Source organism: Nanorana parkeri, unplaced genomic scaffold, assembly GCF_000935625.1.
Source record: "Nanorana parkeri isolate BGI_ZX_2015 unplaced genomic scaffold, ASM93562v1 scaffold1035, whole genome shotgun sequence".
Taxonomy (NCBI): Eukaryota; Metazoa; Chordata; class Amphibia; order Anura; family Dicroglossidae; genus Nanorana; species Nanorana parkeri.
The window spans coordinates 140,958-160,424 of record NW_017307303.1 but is presented as its reverse complement, the minus strand read 5'-3'; the positions used below and the strand labels follow the sequence as shown (position 1 = coordinate 160,424).

General features: G+C 43.6%; 1 protein-coding gene across 1 annotated transcript in view; it reads right to left on the bottom strand.

Annotated features, from left to right (window-relative positions):
• Positions 1-5,173: 5,173 nt before the first annotated feature.
• LOC108795990 (cyclic GMP-AMP synthase-like) overlaps positions 5,174-19,467 on the bottom strand; it is a 16,760-nt gene continuing 2,466 nt past the window's right edge. The window contains exons 2-5 of the mRNA XM_018567354.1: positions 14,532-14,757; positions 13,174-13,419; positions 10,876-10,975; positions 5,174-5,582 (exon numbers count right to left, since the gene is read on the bottom strand). Of these exons, the coding sequence (XP_018422856.1) occupies positions 5,174-5,582; positions 10,876-10,975; positions 13,174-13,419; positions 14,532-14,757 (981 nt within the window). The remainder of the gene's footprint in view (positions 5,583-10,875; positions 10,976-13,173; positions 13,420-14,531; positions 14,758-19,467) is intronic.

Below are 19,467 nucleotides of genomic sequence, written 5' to 3'. Positions count from 1 at the left end.
AGGCCTGTGGAGTGAAGAAATAAAGTGTTGGAGCTGTCTGTGCCTCCAGAAATCCATTGGATGTGTCCCCCATTTATCTCTCAAAGATTGTAGAGAGCAGAGCTCAGTTCCTTGTAAAACGTCTCCTAGGCGTAAGCATGTAGATTACGTCCAGGATAAGAAGAGAGCCTGACTGGATGTAATTAATGCTTTGCAAGTTTTCTTCTCACCCACCATTTCCATTAGAAAGACTTGTTCTCTTTTTGTCATTCCCGATGTTCCTGATAAAGGGGAAGCGGCTTCTCACATCACCATTTCTTGGTGGTTCAGACAAATAATTGTTTAAGCTTTATGGTCTTAAGGACAAGGTTCTACCTTTTTCCCACCATGCATTCTGTTAGGTCTGCAAGTGCCTCATGGCATCTGGCAACCATTTCCCAGATTAAAGAGGCTGCCACCTGGTGTTTTTATTCACATGCTCTTAAAAGTGGAAGTAGTAACAAAAATTTTAAAAAATGCTGGGAGGTAGTGATTTTTGTCAGAATTCACATGCAAAGTCTCTTGTGCCCAAACAAATTCTTCTTCTCTCCCCCAACAATTTTATTTGTTTTTTGTGTTTTCACTGTACAGTGAATACACCATGTAGTGTAAACACATGTACATTCCAAAAATGGTCCTGATGCCAGGGAGGATTAACTCTTGTGCGCATGCCTGTGAACATGAAAAGAGGCAGCAGGGGACTGAAGATCAATCAGACAGCGCTGGAGAAGGGCACACTTTTGAGTACTTGTACTTTCACATTATGGTAAAAACTCACCCACCCTTAACATAGCATTACTGATTTAAGTTTTACTAGGTAAAATGTGCAGGCCTCATCTGTAGCCAGCTTCAGGTCCCAAGCCCTTCAGGCATCACTCTTGAGTTGCAGGATGCCCCCAGTTTTATGGTTTTGTTATGTGGGCCTGTTACTGTAGCCCACCCCTCAGTTGGACTGCTTTTAGAAGTGTTTTACTGAATCCTGTGTCCCTTTAATGAATGAGAAAGCATGCTGGATTTATGTACTTACCATAAAAATCAGTTTCTTGCAGTTGAGTTCATTAAAGGACCACCTTGCAGGCTAAAGTTTTTTGCCAGTGTCAAAATCCTCCTAAAGGTGGCAGTATAAGCCATTTGTCTCTGAATAACTGATAAAAAAATGCCGTCTGGAGACGGCAACCCGCCAATGCAGCAGTACCGTCCACCTGTTTTTTTTACAACGGGCGGACGGCAACTGAGTTAATGAGTCAATGAGCAAGAACGATTTTACGACAAAAAAACTGTTTTACTCGCACACAGCCATCTCCATTCAACAATTCGAAACTGTGGCCTTTCTCAAGCTCGTTGTAATGTGTACATGCTGTAGAGACCTCAAAAAAGGGAGGGGGAGGATGGGTAGGGGAGTTATTAGGGGGAAGGGGGGTATATAAACATATAAAGGAATGTAATTAAGTTGTGCAGCCATATTAGGTGAGAAATAAAAACTATATGAGATATAATGAGATATCCAATATACATGTGTTTGTATAAGGGTATGTATGTGTACAGGGAAATATGTATATGTGTAATATATGTAAATGGCTGTTTTTATTTATGCTGATATTTATGAAATCAATAAAAATCTTATTTAAAAAAGTGTTTTTTAGTGCTACTATATAAAACAAAAGTTGGTTTCGAAACCGAATAGTTAATTTATCTTCCGTTCATTGAAGGACACAGGGAACAGATAGGAGATCATGTACTGTAGGGTAATATCGCCACCTGCAGGAGAAGGACGCTAGGCACAAAACTAAAGACCAATTACAGCTTAGGGGCGGCCCCTGCTGGTGGCCAAACCCCCCACCTGCTGACAAGTCTCCAGTTTTTTGCCTAGCGTCAGGAGTAAGGAGCTAAGAATTTTTCTCGGGTATTCTTACCTGACTTCTTCCTGTTTTTTCGCTGATTCTTCTAGCAAGTGCCGCCAGGGCGACAAGCTGGACATGGTAGATCCTTGTAGTCTCCCCTGTGCGACCGGCGAGTGCATGCAGACTCTGCTACGGTGGGTCGGCTGCGACGACTCTGTCTCGAAGGAGTGGCCTGTGGGATTGTCCCAATGGAATTGTATATGACCGGGGGTCTCAGCCGACCGGTCACAGCACTCCGTACAGGCTGGCGACGCCGCGACTGCGGTTGGGGGCGTTCTACACGCTGTCCCTACTCGTCCTTACCTCTTGGCTCCGCGTGGATTCGGCCTGACGTCTCGGGTGCTTGCGGTGGCTGCGGTACGAGGACAGTGCACGTTCCCCAACATGGTGGTATGTATGTGGGGCATGGACTGTGCGGGAGAAATTTAGGGGCTGCCTGCCCTTCTGTTTGGTTGTGGTGCCCTGTGAGGTCACTGAGGGGTTCCTTGGGGGGACTCCTGGCGGGGTCTGTGGGCCTCCTTTGTTCCCCCTCTTCCTCCTCCTTCCCCCTTGTTTTCCCTCACTGAGGGACACTTGTGGCCTTGCTGCTTGGGATGGCCTGGGAGGCTGCTGGGGGAGCGCTGTCACAGGGCTGGCTTCAATGTCTGCTGTGGCCCCCGACTTCTGTTGTGACCTTGCCGGAGGCCGTGCGGCCATCTTTGTTGAGGGCTGTAGTGCCCTTTCGGCTGCGGTCTTCCGCTGCTGCATATTCAGCATTCTCTTTTCTCAGCAGTCTTTTCTCACTGGTGAGTGCGCTGAGAGGGGGTGCTGCACAGGGAGCAGATTGGTGGACGGCTGCCGGGTCTGTCTGGAGCGGGTTGCTGGAGCACGTGTCGGCCTCCGGGCAGGTTGTACTGTGGTGGTCTGCCCTCTTCCCCTCTCTGCACTGCAGGTATACCTGCCCCCCTTTTCCCAGTTTCGCTTGCCCCCCTCGGGGGGGGGAGCGGTGCCGCGGGCACTGCCTTATCCCTAAACAATTTTTCGTCCACTGTGAATTGTGCCGCGCACTGCACGCGCTCTGACGCAGAGGCCACCTAAGAAGCGTGTCCTGCCGTCACCTTCCCCGGTCCCTTCGGGGGAGTCTGAGGAGGAGGGTGAAATTTTCTGCTGCCGGACTAGGGCATTGAAGCCGAGGCGGGTGCCTCGCTCATGGTTCAGGACCGAGCACTGGTTACCCGTGCTGATCGTCCAGTCCGGGATACGCTTGAGGAGGGCCCTGGTTCCTCTGCGCTCCCGCGGGTTCAGCTTGCAATGCGTAGGAGTGGGCGCTCCACTGTGGTTTTTCCCTATATCCCGGTTTTTTGATGACTTAATCTATAGGGGTGGAAGCATCCCGCTAAGTCCTTTTTCGGTTCCGAAATGTTTTTCGGTTCGTTATCCCTTTTGAGGAGGCCTTTGTGGCTAAGTGGTCGTGCGCCCCCCCCTCCCCCCAACGGGTTTCCCACCTGAACAAGGCAACGGTTATCCCGGTGGTGGAATGTCCTTCCTTTTGGGATCCTACCGATCTGAAGGCAGAGGCTGTCTCGCGTATCATCTACTCCTCCTTTTTTTTTTTCAGGTGCACTTCTACGCCCGGTTTTTGGCCTCCTGCTCTGGTCTCCAGGAGCCTGACGGAAGGGGCTAAGATGCTGCGTCAGTGCCTCATGAAGGAGAATGTTTCTTCGATGGTCTGGCAGACCAAATGGTGCAGGGCCTGACATACATTTGCATTTCGGCACTGGGTGCTGCTCCCTTGGTTTCCATGCTGTCGGTGTCCGCAGTTACACTATGCCGACTTCTCTAGCTTAACTGCTGGTCGGCAGATCAGGCCTCAAAGGGCCCTAACGGAATTGCCTTTTACCGAAGATTGTTTGTTCGGAGCAACTCTGAATGAAATCATTGAGGATCTGGCGGGCGGTGAGAGTACCTTTCTACCTCAGGCTAAAAAAACAGGGACCACCGGCAGAAGCCCGGTCCTTCCTTCTCTGCTCCCGAGCGGTTTATTTGTCCCCCTCCGCCCTCGGTGTGGGGTGAAAAGTTCAACAAGCTGCCATCTACCCAGGCCGCACAACGTGCCTGGCAGCCGACAACCTCCTAGCCCGTTCATAGGAAGGATAGATGTGGTTTGCGCTATCCGGGTTTAATTGGGTGCTACAGCTTCCTTCCGTGAATTGGATTCCTTAATGTTGTTGCGGATGGTCCTTGAAGTGTCTGGTCGCTTCCTCGGCCGCCATCTCTCGCTGGATTCGCAACGCGTTTTCTCAGGCATATGCCATTAAGGGGTGGTAGCCTTTTTCTGTTAAGGCCCATTCTACAAGGGCTGCTGAGGCATCTTGGGCCTTCCGTCATGGTGCCTCGGGTTTGTAAGGCCGCTTCTTGGTCTTCTGTTCACACCTTTGCCAAGTTTTATAAGGTGGCTGTTTTGGCACTGGCGGATGCTGGTTTGGGGCGCATGATAATGCAGGCGGCCGTTTGAGGGAATTGTTTTCTGTTGGGTTTATTTGTTTGTTTGTTTTTCTGCCCACCCCTCTTCAGGTACTGCTTTGTGACGTCCCTACAGTACATGATCTCCGATCTGTTCCCTGTGTCCTTCAATGAACGGAGAGAAAAGGATTTTTACGGTGAGTAAAAAAAATCCTATTTTTTAGCCTTCCATGCATCTGAGTAAAGCAAGATGATCAGGCACTAAATAGGAACAAATTACAATGCAACCCCTACATTGTGCAGGATAGATTTACATATACTGTAGGTTTGTTCTGCTAAACACATTTAGAAGAGAGTATTACCTATGAGAAAGCTGCACTACTGAGGCAGTAAATGTGTGTATGTATGTGTAAATTAACCTATATCTTTATTTTTCTTGCAGCCTTTGAGACTTGTTATGTTTGAATACCACTATGTGAGAGAACCACGTGAACAATTTTTAATGAATGAAGAACTTCATCTAGAATGGCAAGTTTATTGACAGGATAAAAGTTACATTTCAAGACCAGACCAGTATTCTCCACTGTTGTATAAGAATATGCCATCAATAAAAAGTTTTAGTTACCTGGTACATGTGTGTGTATAATGATAGCCCCTTCTCCCCTCACCCCAATCTGCAGTCTAGTTGCACAGCCGCTACAAAGCTTCATTCATAAAAATTAAACAATTTCACTGAACTACCCAACCCAATATTGTTTCTATGACGTCCTGTTACTGGGTGTCTCCCGTTTCCAAATGGCTGGAAACAGGGTTTAATCATGTACCTGAGCTATTCCATCATCCTGTGACAGCCTAGAAGTACCTGCGGACAGCTGTATTATGCTTAAAAAAATTGGATAGTTCTGAGTTTTTTCACTTTCTAACTTTTCAAAAAGGTACTTACAGCTTGACTTATCAATGTAATCTGAACTGAAGAGATTATGGGAAGGTATAAAAAAATTAGAAAGAGAATATGTTCTAAGGCAATTCAGAAAGGACTCAACATATCTATTAAAACAAACATCCAGGTCTTCCAGCTTCCAATCTTCATCTTTTGGGTAAAGAGTGCATGTGTGTAGTAGGGCAGTCTTGGCATGGTATGAACAGAATTGGTTCATTCTTCTTTGATTCTCACTTTTAAGCTGTTTCAGTATATACTTCATCAGTTTAAGACACAGTTTCCTGAAGGATAATTGCACAGTGAGAGCATGCCATAAAAGACTAAAATATGTGAAAAGCAGCCAAGATCTTTCATTTGCATCTATTGAGGGGCACAGGATGTCTTAAACCTTTTAGGTTACTGCTGCCTACAGAAGGATTGTACCAAAAAAATCTATAGGGCAGCCCAGGGTAGAACTTCCTCCTACTCCAATCATGCAGCTGAAGGCCTCTTTTACAAGTCTCTTGGTCCTGTGGCCCTAGGTGGAGGGGAAGATTTTGGGTGGGAAAGGAGCGGGGCATGTTGGCATGGGTTCTGATGCCACCATAGGACCTACAGACTGCTAGAATGGCTTGCTGAACCCCCTTTTGATCCCATCACAAATTCAGGCATTAAACCACTCACTATCAAACTTGCATTTATTAGATAATAGAGTTGTTCTCAGGACAGGCCCAGCATTTCTGTGGTCTCTCAACTTTTAGTGGAATCAGGAGGTGGTCCTGCCCTTTTTCTGCCTATACGCATCTTCTCTTGTTGAAATGCAGTTTGCTTTGCACGTTAGACTATGTATTCTACAATACATTGCGTTCACTCTACTCTTCATACTCTGAGTCACTCAGATCCTTGACTGATGAGCTTGCCCTTGAGGTGGCCTCTTTTACAAGTCTCTTGGTCCTGTGGCCCTAGGTGGAGGGGAAGATTTTGGGTGGGAAAGGAGCGGGGCATGTTGGCATGGGTTCTGATGCCACCATAGGACCTACAGACTGCTAGAATGGCTTGCTGAACCCCCTTTTGATCCCATCACAAATTCAGGCATTAAACCACTCACTATCAAACTTGCATTTATTAGATAATAGAGTTGTTCTCAGGACAGGCCCAGCATTTCTGTGGTCTCTCAACTTTTAGTGGAATCAGGAGGTGGTCCTGCCCTTTTTCTGCCTATACGCATCTTCTCTTGTTGAAATGCAGTTTGCTTTGCACGTAAGACTATGTATTCTACAATACATTGCGTTCACTCACATACTCTGAGTCACTCAGATCCTTGACTGATGAGTTTGCCCTTGAGAGGTTGCAATCTACTGCTATTACTCCCAAATTAAATGAAACTTTTCCAGCTCTTATTAATACAGTGTGCACCAATCTAAAAATAGAGGATCATGCTGTTGCTTCTGCCAGTACTGTTTCAAGTCTTAGATTCTTTAAGACTTCTAAGGCAACAAACTAATTCCTTATGGAGATTGAAAGCATCCTGAGAAGTTGCCCTCTAAATGCCTAGTGGCTTTTTATCTGTGTTGTGTGGATTTTGTTCATAAATGGTCCATTTGCATGGATGATCCAGCCATATCGTGCCTTTAACAAGGCGATTACCACTGGTGGAGGATGCACCTGCCTTTGAGGACCCAACTAATAAGTGGTTGAAAGCCCCTTCTAGAGCTCAGTTCTGGCTTGCAGGCACCACCCTGCACCTGATCTTGGCTGAGGCTTTAACTGTCTAACTGGTCAAAATATCATAAAGGATATATGAACAATCTCAGTTGGTCCCTTGCCTGTTTAAGACATAAAGTAGATGGCTGTAATTTTACATTTCAGCTGTGACAGTTTGATGGAATCCTCCTGTCTTATCTCTTGCATATACCTCCTGATGGTGGATATATGTAGGGCACTTTGGCTAAGGTGCTGGACTGCGGGACCTTTTGTGCATGAAAGCTTTGATCCGCATGGCCTATGAGGGATATCTTTTCAGACCATCCCTTGATAAAGTTATAAAGGATGCAACTGGCAGCAAGGGCACCCATCTTTCACAGCAGAAAAAGCTTAAAGTGACATTAAACCCTCAGATTTTTTAACAAACAATACTGTAATGTGCGCCTTACTGTAATCCATGGTAGTTTCCCTTCTCTTTGCTGTTGTTCCTTTTTAAATCCTCATGTCTTCTCATGCTTGGGGAGAACTTCCCTTTTGCAGCTGAGTGCCTTTTCCTGTAGTGCTGGCTCAGGTTGCAAACCAACACACAGACACCATGTATCCCTTTCAGAGACAAGGCAGTCTGCTGCAAAACAGAAGTTCTGCCCAGCATGAGAACAGATACAGATTTAAAAGGAAGAGCAGCAAAGAAAAGGGAAACTACCATGGATTACAGTAAGGCACACATTACACTATTGTTTTATGTTAAAATCTGAGGGTTTAATGTCACTTTAAGGAACAGACGTCAAAGTAATTTTGCTTGCTGTCTGTCAAGAAGCAGCTTCTTGTTTCTGCACTCTTATGGACTTTGTTGAGGCCCCCTAAGTTTGATTCCCGATCCCCCACAAATTTGAGCACTCAGTCTGCAAAATCCTCTGACAAGCCTTCCTCTGTATAAAGGTGCACCCTTTTTTTCCAGAGGGGCTGAGCTTCTGTTGATCTTTTGCAGATGTTGGGACAGCTTGTATTCCAAATGCTTGGGTGCAGGAGTTGGTGTCCCAGGCTTACAAATTGGAGTTTTGTTCCCTGGCACCTCGTTTTCTTACTGCCAACATTCTTGAGTCTCGACATAGATTAGCAGATCTCCCTGGGGACCTCTTAGATCTTCTGTATAAAAGTGTCTAGTGTCTTTGATGGAACAGTTCCAGGTGTTTTACGCCAACCTGTTCCCAAGCCAAAGGGGGCATTGCCTGCCTCCACCAGAGAAAGTTTCTGGCTTCTGTAGACATCACAGATGCTTACTTATATGTGCCAATCTTTCCACCACATTAGCGATTTCTACACTCTGCCACGGAACACTATACTAACAATTGGTGGGCTACTTTTAGGCCTTTTTGCTGCACCTCCGGTGTTCTCCAAGGGGCTGGCCCCAGTTTTAGCTCTGTTGTGTTCTCCCACCTCCTGCTGAGGGAGCAGTCAGCAAGGGCTCTGCTGGATTTTCTCTGACTGTGCAAACATTACAGCGTTCCAGATGGATCCAGAACCTTCATAAATGGTCACTGGAACCAACCCATTGCTTGGAGTTTCGCATTTGGTCCTGGATGCATCTTGGGCCACAGTGTTCTTTCCCCAGAAGCATCAGGCAACCGTGTCCCAGTTTTGGAAGGCTACCCCCGGGACTCTTCATCCTGTTCTGACTCATCTGATGCTATTCACATGTTTTTCCTAGTGGATGTTTCTGGCTCATCTGATGCCAGCTTTGTGTGTAAGCTCCTTTTTGGTGAATTTTTGAGCTGCAGGCTAGTTCTTGTGGTTGCATTGGGCCTGTTGGCATTTGTAGCTGCTTGCCCACCTTTCAGTTGAACTGCTTTTGGATGTCCTGCAAGTTTAAGACTCGCTGTGTCCCTCAATGGAGGAGGAAGAAAAAAGGATTTTTATACTCTGTAAAGTGTTGAGTTTTCAAATGTATTTATTTTTTTCTATTGAGGGACAGTTTTGTAGCAAAGCAGTACCGACAATAAGATCATGAACACAGAGGGTGTGTTCATGATCTTATTGTCGGTACTGCTTTGCTACAAAACTGAGGCAGGCTGGTAGTAGAAGAGGGTTATCCTGGGCTGGCCTACAATTTGTATGCTAGTGTCCAATCCTTCTGTAGGCAACGATATAACCTGATGGTTTAAGATTTCCTGTGTCCCACAGTGGACTGCAAGAAAAATTATCTTTATGGTGAGCAGAAATATCCTGGGTTTTTTTTAGTGCTTTTTTTTTTTCTCCATCTTATAACTTTAAACTGCCTTCAACAGAGTTTACGTTTTGCTTCATCTCTTGCATGAGTCTGTATGTAAAAGTCAAGGTCATGTCAAGAGAATCTACCACTCCCAGACTTATTTGATATGAAATCTATAAAATGACTTTACTATGATTTAACAGTAATCTCCCTGTTATCCTGCACCCATGGATATTGGCAGATGCCGGATAGGTGTCAGTTTCCCCCACGGCTTCCTTTCCCACAGCCCCATTCATCTGCCGGCTAGATTCCGCAGCCAGCAGCTGAATGTAAACAGTGGGCAGTGGGTGGTCAATCCGCCTGCATGCTATCACCCACTGCCTGCTCTCAATCAAGACACCTGAAAGAAAAAGTTCTCGTCAGGTCCGCTCCACTGCTGATTGACAGCAAGCAGTGGGCGGGTGCAATAGCCAGCCCGCTACTGCAATAGCAAGCTGGCTATTGTTCCCACCACACGTCTATTATGGACTCAATGTTGTTTTTTGTCTATTTGCATGAGTTCCGCATAACGGGGAGTTTACTGTACCATGATTTAAAAGTGATTAGCTGACAAACTGATATTTTGTATTACATTATCTTCAAGTGATGTGCCACTCCTCAATGCATAGCTTGTCAATGTAGCTGTGATGATGAGAATGTTGTAGGAGTAGATGAGCTACTGTAGTTTTGATGTTCATTGTTATGTTAATGCCTGCAGGTTGCTCTTTATCATACTAAGTAGGAAATACAGAAATGATAGTAAAAGGTGGAATGTATATGTTCGTAAATAACAACTCCCTAACGCTTCAGCCAGAAGCCTTAACGAGCATGCAAAATAACGATTGGGACTTTCGTGAATACCATGTTTTTGAACAAAAAATGAGAGGTAATTTAACAACTAGCGAGAGCAAATAATGTTTCTCTTTGTGAATTGACCCTATTGTCAGTAGGCAGTGACATACTAAGTGCAGTCTGTACATCCACTATGGTATTTTTAAAGGCAGCTAATAAACAGAGGAGTCATGGGGCCTAACTTTTTTTCTAATGTTTGGAGTTCTATTTTTTAATAAGTTTAATTAGTTATTGTTTTCCAGCTTTAAAAGAAGACTAACTGTGAGGCTGCCTTCTGCTTTGGAAAACACTAGTTGCCTGGCTGTTTTGACTACTGAAGCAAGAGGGTCAGCATGGGTCACTGACCCAGGATAAGTATGCATCGAAGGACGTCTGACATTTCTTTTTCTGCATACTTGTTCTGGGTTAGAAACTGTACAAGTATTAAAGCCAGTGGGCAAGCAATAATAGGCAGGCAATTACAACTTTTAGGGCGAGACCAGCAAGGGCACCCATATATTTCCTGCATGACAGGTTTTCAGTATATCTGGAGTGCAGTTGAATTGATGTCGTGTAAACAAGAAAGTGACAATAGGACTGTCAAAAATTTAAGGAATGTCCGGTACACTTCTCCTGGAGCAGTGCATTTAGGAATGTGTGAAGTCTGGAATGTTTATTCACAATGGATGTCACAGTGAGTGTGGCTACATGCAGCAGACGTGGTCAGACAGGCTATCAAATTCTGCTTTAATTTACTACTCTTATCTTAATGATCTCTAGTGAATGTCTGTAAAACTATATTCACCACTAACCTGCAGCACATGGGTCCTTGACGCTCACAGCAGGTTTTTGCACTTCCATGATGACTCAATATATCTTTTTCAATATTTGAAAAGGAAATGCGCCATGTATCTGTAAAAAGACAGAACTGTTATCTACAAGAACAGGAACAAATGATGCTAGATCTGTGAGATGGAAGGTCTCTGGCATACTGATATCGTACATTGCAATGGGGAGAGAGCTGTGGCAAGCATGCATATCATACACTGCAATTGAGAGAGCTATGGTATGTGCTCATTTTCATGTACCTAAGAAAACCGCTCGACTAAATATAGAATATGATGAGCAGAGGGATGCGTCTTCTGCACATGCCAGTTTGTTGAAGCTGCTTTGTTACAACAAGATGTTTTTCCACATTCACAGACTGCGCAAATGCTATGTAAAGAGCTTCTCAGATCCCCAGAACATTGTGGAAAATTTCCATAAATAACCACCCTGGCCAATGCCAAACCTTTAGTGAATCAATCTTAACGAAACCACCTAAAACTAAAATATGGCCTGGGGTCCTTGTTCATACCAGTGTGTTTTTAGGTGAGAGTTAAAAAAAACATTGACTTGCATCTATTGATACAGTTTTCGCCAACACGCACATAGAAAGATTAGTAGCACATGTACAACTCACCTAAAAAATAACATACATTGCACCTAGACTGCAATGGTGTGAGCCAGCCCTTAGAGTGGACATGCATTTCAAATCGCATCTCTAAAATTTATAGTAAATTGCGCTGTGAAAAAGGAGGATGGGTACAAGTAGATCTTTGACCCAAAAAGAAAGCATTCTGCCAGTCTAAACTGACAGAATGCCATCCCGCGTTACAGATCATTAACAGTACAGACTTTTAAGCTTATGTACAAATAAACAAAATGTTACATAGTATTTGAGGTTGAATAAAGACATAAGTCCATCAAGTCCAACCTATTGCATGTATGTATTTAATTGCGGGTATGCATTTCCATGGATAACACATTAAAAATAGGGTTGAGGATCGGACTACATGGGCGAGCCTGCGCAGTCCACGTGCATCACTTTGGCCACCCAGGACCCTGTTGCGGGTTCACTGGTTTTCCTTCTTTTGGACCTCTTTGGTAGGTCCTAACCACTGCAGACTGGAAACATCACACGAGAGCTGCAGTTTTGAAGTTGCTCTGATCCAGTCGGCTAACCATCACAATTTGGCTATTGTCAGTCGCTCAAATCCGATTGATGTGTTGAAAGCAGAAAACATGAGCAAAGGTAAAGATTTGCACGGGTCATCGAAGAAGCCAGCTGTGATTTTAGAAGTGCTGAAGACCAGGGTATTCATCCCCGCAGGATGCATGGCAAGGAAGTTTATATGCGCATTGGGAAGACACCCTCAAGATATCCTTCATTGCATATGAAGGTGGCTGTCCATTATCTAAGGATCAAAGGACAAGGTGTTGACTTAGGCCAAGGAATGACCTGCAGTACGAGGCTACACTGGAGGCTACAGTGCATGCAGACAAATATGAAGGAAGATGCGGATTGGCCGAAAGACCTGTAAGGGACATACGGAATTCTGGGTAAAGGGGTGTCGATGTACGTGCATGATTGGGTCCTGTTTACTATTAAGTCAGTGCTCAGCCATATTGCTCCCTCTCTCTCTGAGCCCAGCTAAGACCTAGAACCAGAGGATGGACTTGATGCGTAAAGTATTTTCTTGATTTGTCTTTTTGTACTTTTGTATCTTTATCTTTTATTATGTTTCTTATATTTCTGTATTAATAAATAAGACCATTGCTTTGTTTAACCATTGTACTTATCATTGGAAGCAGAGAATAGCAAGTTAGCTTATTTCAGCAAGTTTAAAGGCAATTTAGATATTACAATTCATTTACAGGTATTCCTCACTTAACGACCGAGTTCCGTTCCTACGACCAGGTCGTTAAACGAATTGGTTGTTAAGTGAGGAACTCTATACAGTACTGTACTGCATTAGTACAGTACTGTATAGCATTGCATATGTACAGTACCGAACAGTGTACTGTACATCGGGCAATGAAAATACTTACCGGGACCCGCAGTGAAGATCGGAGGACATCTCTTCCGCCTGTGACATGTCGCCCTGACGTGCAAGGTCGGAGGTCAATTAGCGGTCCGTCGTAAGTGCGAGTAGTCGCAAAGCAGGTAAGTCTGTAACCGAGGAATGTCTGCATGTATTTCTACTGTGTATTTAGCTGTTCACCTGAAGTTCATCTTTAAAAAATACCCATAACGACATAACATTTAAACAAGCAATCGTACATCTTACCTTTTTTGTCTTTCTTCCCCGGGTTGGCTTGTTTGGCTACCATGTAGCATGGTTCTTTTCTGTATTTTTGTTTTTCTTTTGTGCCAAGCCAGCTGTCAATATTCATTCCATTACTTGCTTTTTCGGGCCATTGTCGTATTTGAAGAGCAAGAACCAGATCCACGGATATATTTTCAGGTTCATTAGGAATAGTGAGCGTGACTGCAGGGCTTGAAGGGTCTTTCTTCTCTAAGGAGGCTGGCTTACCTGTTGTAAAGACAGACCTGTTTGTCGAATGCTGTCACGTGGTCATAAAAATAAACATAAACTTGCAAGTAATGCTGAGGAGGAGGGCCAAAAAGTATACAAGTGGCAAATGGAAATACGATCTAGTGGGTTATCTATAGGGCTATAGTACATGGGTCCCAAGTTCTAATGATATGGCAAGTACAGTCTCCAGATTTACCTGTAGTGCTACCTGGTGAATTTAAGATTATTCATGCAGATGTTTCGAGTTTCTCCATTCTTTTTCAAGCTTACTTGAGCTGTGAGCTTAAAGAGCAGAGACACTCAAAAACACCCAAAAAAAATGCAAATTACAGCAGCGAGTAGTGCCGCATCTGCTTTGGACTTGGCATGCCACCGTTTTTTCCCTAGTGTCTTTAGGTCATGGATTCCTTTTCTCTGCTCTGACAGAAGCACATTCTTTTCTGCACTTCTCTGCTAAAGACTGTTCCAGCAAGTCTGCCTAAGCTGCTTGCATCTACTGCGGCACCCACCAGAAGCTATCCCGACTGGTTGTCTCCTCAGTTGAGCCTTTGCATACTATACCCGGACACCACCAGACGGAAGATAGTCCCAAGTTTTAGTCCTTCGTTTTATGTGAAGCTGTTAGTGTTTTGTTGCCATTGCCCACCCCTCTGTTGAACTGTTTTTGGACATTCTATTTGTGTCTAGATCCTGTGTACCAAGGAAATTGGATTCATGTGCTCACTGTAAAATCTATTCTTGGAGTTCACTGAGGGATGCATGCCCATGTCCTAAGCCTCTGTGTCTGTTATCTTGCTAATGGTACTTCTTAGTATTGCTTTATTACAAAACAGGCATGCTGGCATTGGAAGGTGTCCAGCTGGTCACTGGGTTTTTTTTTCCTTGCCAAATGTTTAAATCCTCTTGTATACAGTAATATAACCCAGTTGGCTCCTCATCCTGTGTCCTTTAAAGAAATCTAACTTAGGGCAAATACAAAAATCCAATTTTCCTAACTTTAGATTTTTGCCTGGCGATTCACTTCAAGTGTACTGCTAATCTATCGTGATTATAAAAATGTTTTCATGCATTATGCCCATGAATGTACAGATAATGTAAATGTAACATACCTGACTGTTGAAGGACATTATTGATCAGAGTTCTGAATTCATCCAAGATATATTTAGCAAGTATATTTTGTTCATTATCGATGTATGGATCCATGGCTGCTGGTTTCCGTTTTTTAAATGCTAGTGTGTAGAAAGCACCGCTCTCATCGATACTTGTCAACTCAATTGTTTGGTAACTCTCAAATTTAATTTTCAGCATGATGTCAAATTCATTTGGATTTGATATCTGAAGAAAAAAGGGTATTCCTTTTTATATTCAGTTTTTGTATTGATAAGGCTTTAAGCAGTCAAACTTCAATCACATTTATTTTAAACACTTCTCGTCAGGCCGCTGTAAATAAACAACTAAACGGTTCACTCTTGAATACGGGTGGGCGTTTTTAAAACTGGCTACAGCTGTTTACATACAAGCATTCGGGCGACTGTTGAGCCTCCCCGTTTACTTGTATGTTGGGTGGGAGTGTGCGCCCTTCACCTTCCACCACTGCTGTCCTCCATGCAGGCTCGCTACTGGCAAAGCGGGTCTGTGCGCTGAGATCGGTGCAGAGGGCGATCGGCATACTCCCGGCTGCTGATCTCCACTCCGATCACTGGACCCGGACGTGATGTGTGTTACACCACTTCTGGTGTCACTGTCATTTCTCCAGCTGCTGTAGCCTGAGTAGAAGCTGGTGAAACGGATCGCTGCTTCATCAGCTTCTTTGGGGGTCCCTAAGTGGCATTAGCGATCTAACCAACCGCTGATGTCTCCATAAAGAGTAGCTGTTGCATCCGCTTTTCCATCACATAGGGGGCTTGTTAGCCCCCTATGTGATAGCAATAAAGTTAAGTGTAAAATAAACAAAAATGTTTAAAGGAGAACTATGAGGTGAGTGCTTTTCACTCACCTCATAGTTCTACCCGACCTGTGACAATGAGACTGTCACAGGTCGGCACAGTAGATCGGGAGGTAAGCGAACACATACCGGGTTCGCTCACCTCTCGATTCTGTCACGTCTCTCTGCTGTGACAGGGGGAGGGGCTGGATTCCCTTCTCCGATCTGCCAGCGCTGACTGGCGGAACGGACAGGGGAGGGGGCAGGTACAGCTGGCTCTGCCTTTAGATAGGCAGAGCCAGCTGTCACTCACGCAGCTGGGCGGATCCCGTCGTCTAAGTCGGGATCCGCTCCGGCTGCGGCGTCTCAGCTACAGCTCGCGGTATACTGAGCTTAGGGTAACGGGAGGACGCTAGTTTGTGTCCTCCCGTTACCCTTGGAACTATGGGGAAAAACACTGACCCCATAGTTCTCCTTTCAAAAACTAGTCACAAAAATGTTTTAAGTCCCTCCGCCCCCAACGTACACACAGATACAAACGCAAACACGCATCGGGTGCATCTACATGCAAAGACAACAATTGAGCCACATATTGCATATTACCGCGAACATCGCAGTGCAAGTAATAATTCTGGGGCCATCAATCATTGTTAACACTAAACTGATGAGCGGTAAAAGCCTTTAAAGCTTCACCTATGGCCAATTTTTGTGGGTGCGCACAATTTTAAGGCTTGACATGTTTGGTGTCTTTTACTGACGTGACCCCATCTTTTATATTTTACCAAAAAAATAGGTAATATTTCTTAATATAACAGCAAAAAAAATGTTTTAAACATTTTCAGTACTTTTTTTCTTTTAATAATAAAAAAATAAAAACCCCAGTGGTGATTAAATATCACCAAAAGAAAACTATCTGTCCCAAAAAAATGGTATAAAATTCATTTCAGTACAGCGTTGCATGACGGAATAAATGTCAGTCAAAGTACCGCAGCGCTGAATACTGAAAAATGGCCTTGCCATGAAGGGGGTGTAAACACCTGGTCAGCAAGTGGTTAAACATTGCCAACTACGATTTTAATAAGGTGCACAGGAACCGTAAAAATGCAGTGTTTGCCGCAATACTCACATTCAATCCAGAGCTGTACCCTACAGTAAATAATTTGCCAGTCTTTCGGATTGAATATTGGCCAGCATAATTCAACCTACTTTCTGTAGACTCGCAGTATTCCTGGACTGAGTGGCACTCACAGACCATTGGGTGAGCATTGTTCAGTGCGAGAGGAAGGACTGGCCAGTGCCACCAGCACAGAAGAGGAGGAAGGACCAATGACATCATCGAAACGGTAAATCTTGCACGAGCAAGATGGGGATGAAACATTTGCTAAAGTTCATAACTAAAGTAGAACGGTTAAGACTAAAAAAAAAAAAAGATGGCATACATGTAACATAATGTTCCAGTTACATAAAAATTATTATCAGTGATTAATGAAGAGTGATGTCCATGAGATAACATTTGACGTGCTTTAGGGCCAGTTCACACTAGCTTGCAATCTAAAAAGCTCTGTTGAGTGGATGGGCTAGTGTTTTCTGACTGCTCTGGTGGACACGCATCACACTGTTCACTTCTTTTTTTGTTTTACTTTATTTGGAGTGAACAAAGTGTATACCCCATTCAGGTCCTGCTGTGGGGCAGTGACCTGCAGTGTGGTCCAGTGAGCTCTGAAAAAATGCAGCATTTAATTCCGCAGTGCACCAGAACACATGTCACACCTAATCTAAACCCAACAGCAAAAATCTTTGTTAAAAGCAAACAAAATGTGTAAAATGTTCTTAAGGCCAGGTTCACACCTAGGCGGCATAGTTTTTTAGCGTTTGTACGCACGTGTTCTGCATGCAGTTATTTGCACATTTGTACGCGAAAATGCGCATTTTGACTGGCAGGTTCTGAAACATTGCGGGCGCATATAAACGCCCAAAAACGCACACAAAAATGTGCAACATGCTTCTGTCGCGAGTTTTTGGGCATTTCCATTGATGTCTATGAGGCTAAAACGCGCTAACTGCCCAAAGAAGCTCATGTACCTTTGCGGACGTTTGACGTTTTCCTTCTGCTCAGGTGTGAACATTGCCCATTGAAAATCATGCGATTTTCTTGTTTTGGGCATTTAAATTAGCTTTTTCCAACTGCTCAAAAACACCTAGATGTGACCCAGGTCTAAAGTGAAGCCGGTTGATGCCCTGCACTACCCTGAAACTATCCACTGGAGTGGAATGAATTTCGGTTGTGTATGTGTGCTTCGAGCGTGATGTAAGTGCATTTAGAGAGGAATGAATGTTGGTTATGTATGTGTGCTTTGAGCGTGATGTAAGTGCATTTAGACAGGAATGAATTTCAGTTATGTATGTATGTGTGCTTTGAGCATGATGTAAGTGCATTTAGAGAGGAATGAATGTTGGTTATGTATGTGTGCTTTGAGCGTGATGTAAGTGCATTTAGACAGGAATGAATTTCAGTTATGTATGTATGTGTGCTTTGAGCATGATGTAAGTGCATTTAGAGAGGAATGAATGTTGGTTATGTATGTGTGCTTTGAGCGTGATGTAAGTGCATTTAGACAGGAATGAATTTCAGTTATGTATGTATGTGTGCTTTGAGCATGATGTAAGTGCATTTGGTTTTAATTGTCTATTTTTGTTTTTTCCTGATGAGCCTCCTCTGTGTTTTATATGTTGGAACATTGAGGAAGTAGACTCGGAAAGGAGGTTAAGAGGATTGGCTCTCAATATTTGATAGAAGTTCCTGAATATTATCGCTGATCAGCTATGTTTTTTTAACGCACTGGCAACCACCACTGCACAGAAGCGCTGTCTGACCTTAGAATAAACAATACAAGGTCACATGCAATCTGGTGAGTGCAGATGGGTGGAGGGATCACAGACAAGACTACACAAGTAATAACAATACACAGATTGGAAAGAAGTTGTACATTGTGTGTGTGTACGAAGTGTAATTGCACTACTTACCGTGTATGAACTGTATATTATTTCTTGGTGGACTGGGGATTTATATATACAATTTATGTTTTTATAGAACACAGTCAAGGTGTAAATTTATATGTTTGGAAGTCACTAACACATTGGAGGGATTTTATCAAAACTGGAGCAGTTACCCATAGCAACCAAACAGCTTCTCTCTTCAGTTTGTTCAGTTAAGATTTGAACATGAAACAGAGAAGCTGATTAGTTGCCGTGCACAGCTGCTCCAGATTTTGTCTGCTCCAGTTTTGATAAATCCCCCTCATTATAGTTATATACAAAAAGGTTATTTATTTACTTATTTAGCTATAGCAATGTGGATACTATTATACAGTCCTTAAATGTGGTCCCTGCATTAGGTTTTTTTTATTTTTTTCCTTTTACCCAGTGATCCAGCCAGTAAGTCTTTTTTATTTTTCAAATTCCTTTTGCTGCCAAGCCCTGCGTTTCACTTTTCACCTCAGCTGGCTAGACCATTTTTGCAATTTTTCACCTTTTTGTTATTTACAACTGCTGCTTTTAGAGTTTGTAAAAGACCCCCACAAACCATACATTTCCTGAAAGCACAGGACCCGTAGAATAAAAAGATGGTGCTACTAATTTTGTAGGTCCTGCAGTATTTGTGCAAATGTTTATCAAATCACTATTAAACTGATAAAATATGTACAATTAAATTGATAAAAGCACACTAAAATCAATATCGGTGCACATAAACACTTTTCTGACTAAATCTAAAGGATAAAACTGTACTGAGTTAATCAATAGCAAATATTTGTACATTTTAAATTGCGTTTTTTGCGAAATGGTAAAAAAATTAAGCAAAACTGTAAATAGGCAACTTGTGTTAAAAAGATGTGGCAACGCCTGATTTGGAGTGCCATTTGTGCGCTGTTGGTGTGTGTCGTGATAAAAGGATGAAGGCATACATTTAATTACAACGCATGGCAATGCGTCGCAATGCTTTTCCTTGCACTGCCACACAGTTGAATTTGTTATTTTAAAAAGAAAAAAAAATCAAGCACTGTGATGTGTTCCAATGGCGTACACTAAAATATGGTTCATGCTACACGGTTTCACGTGGGGGG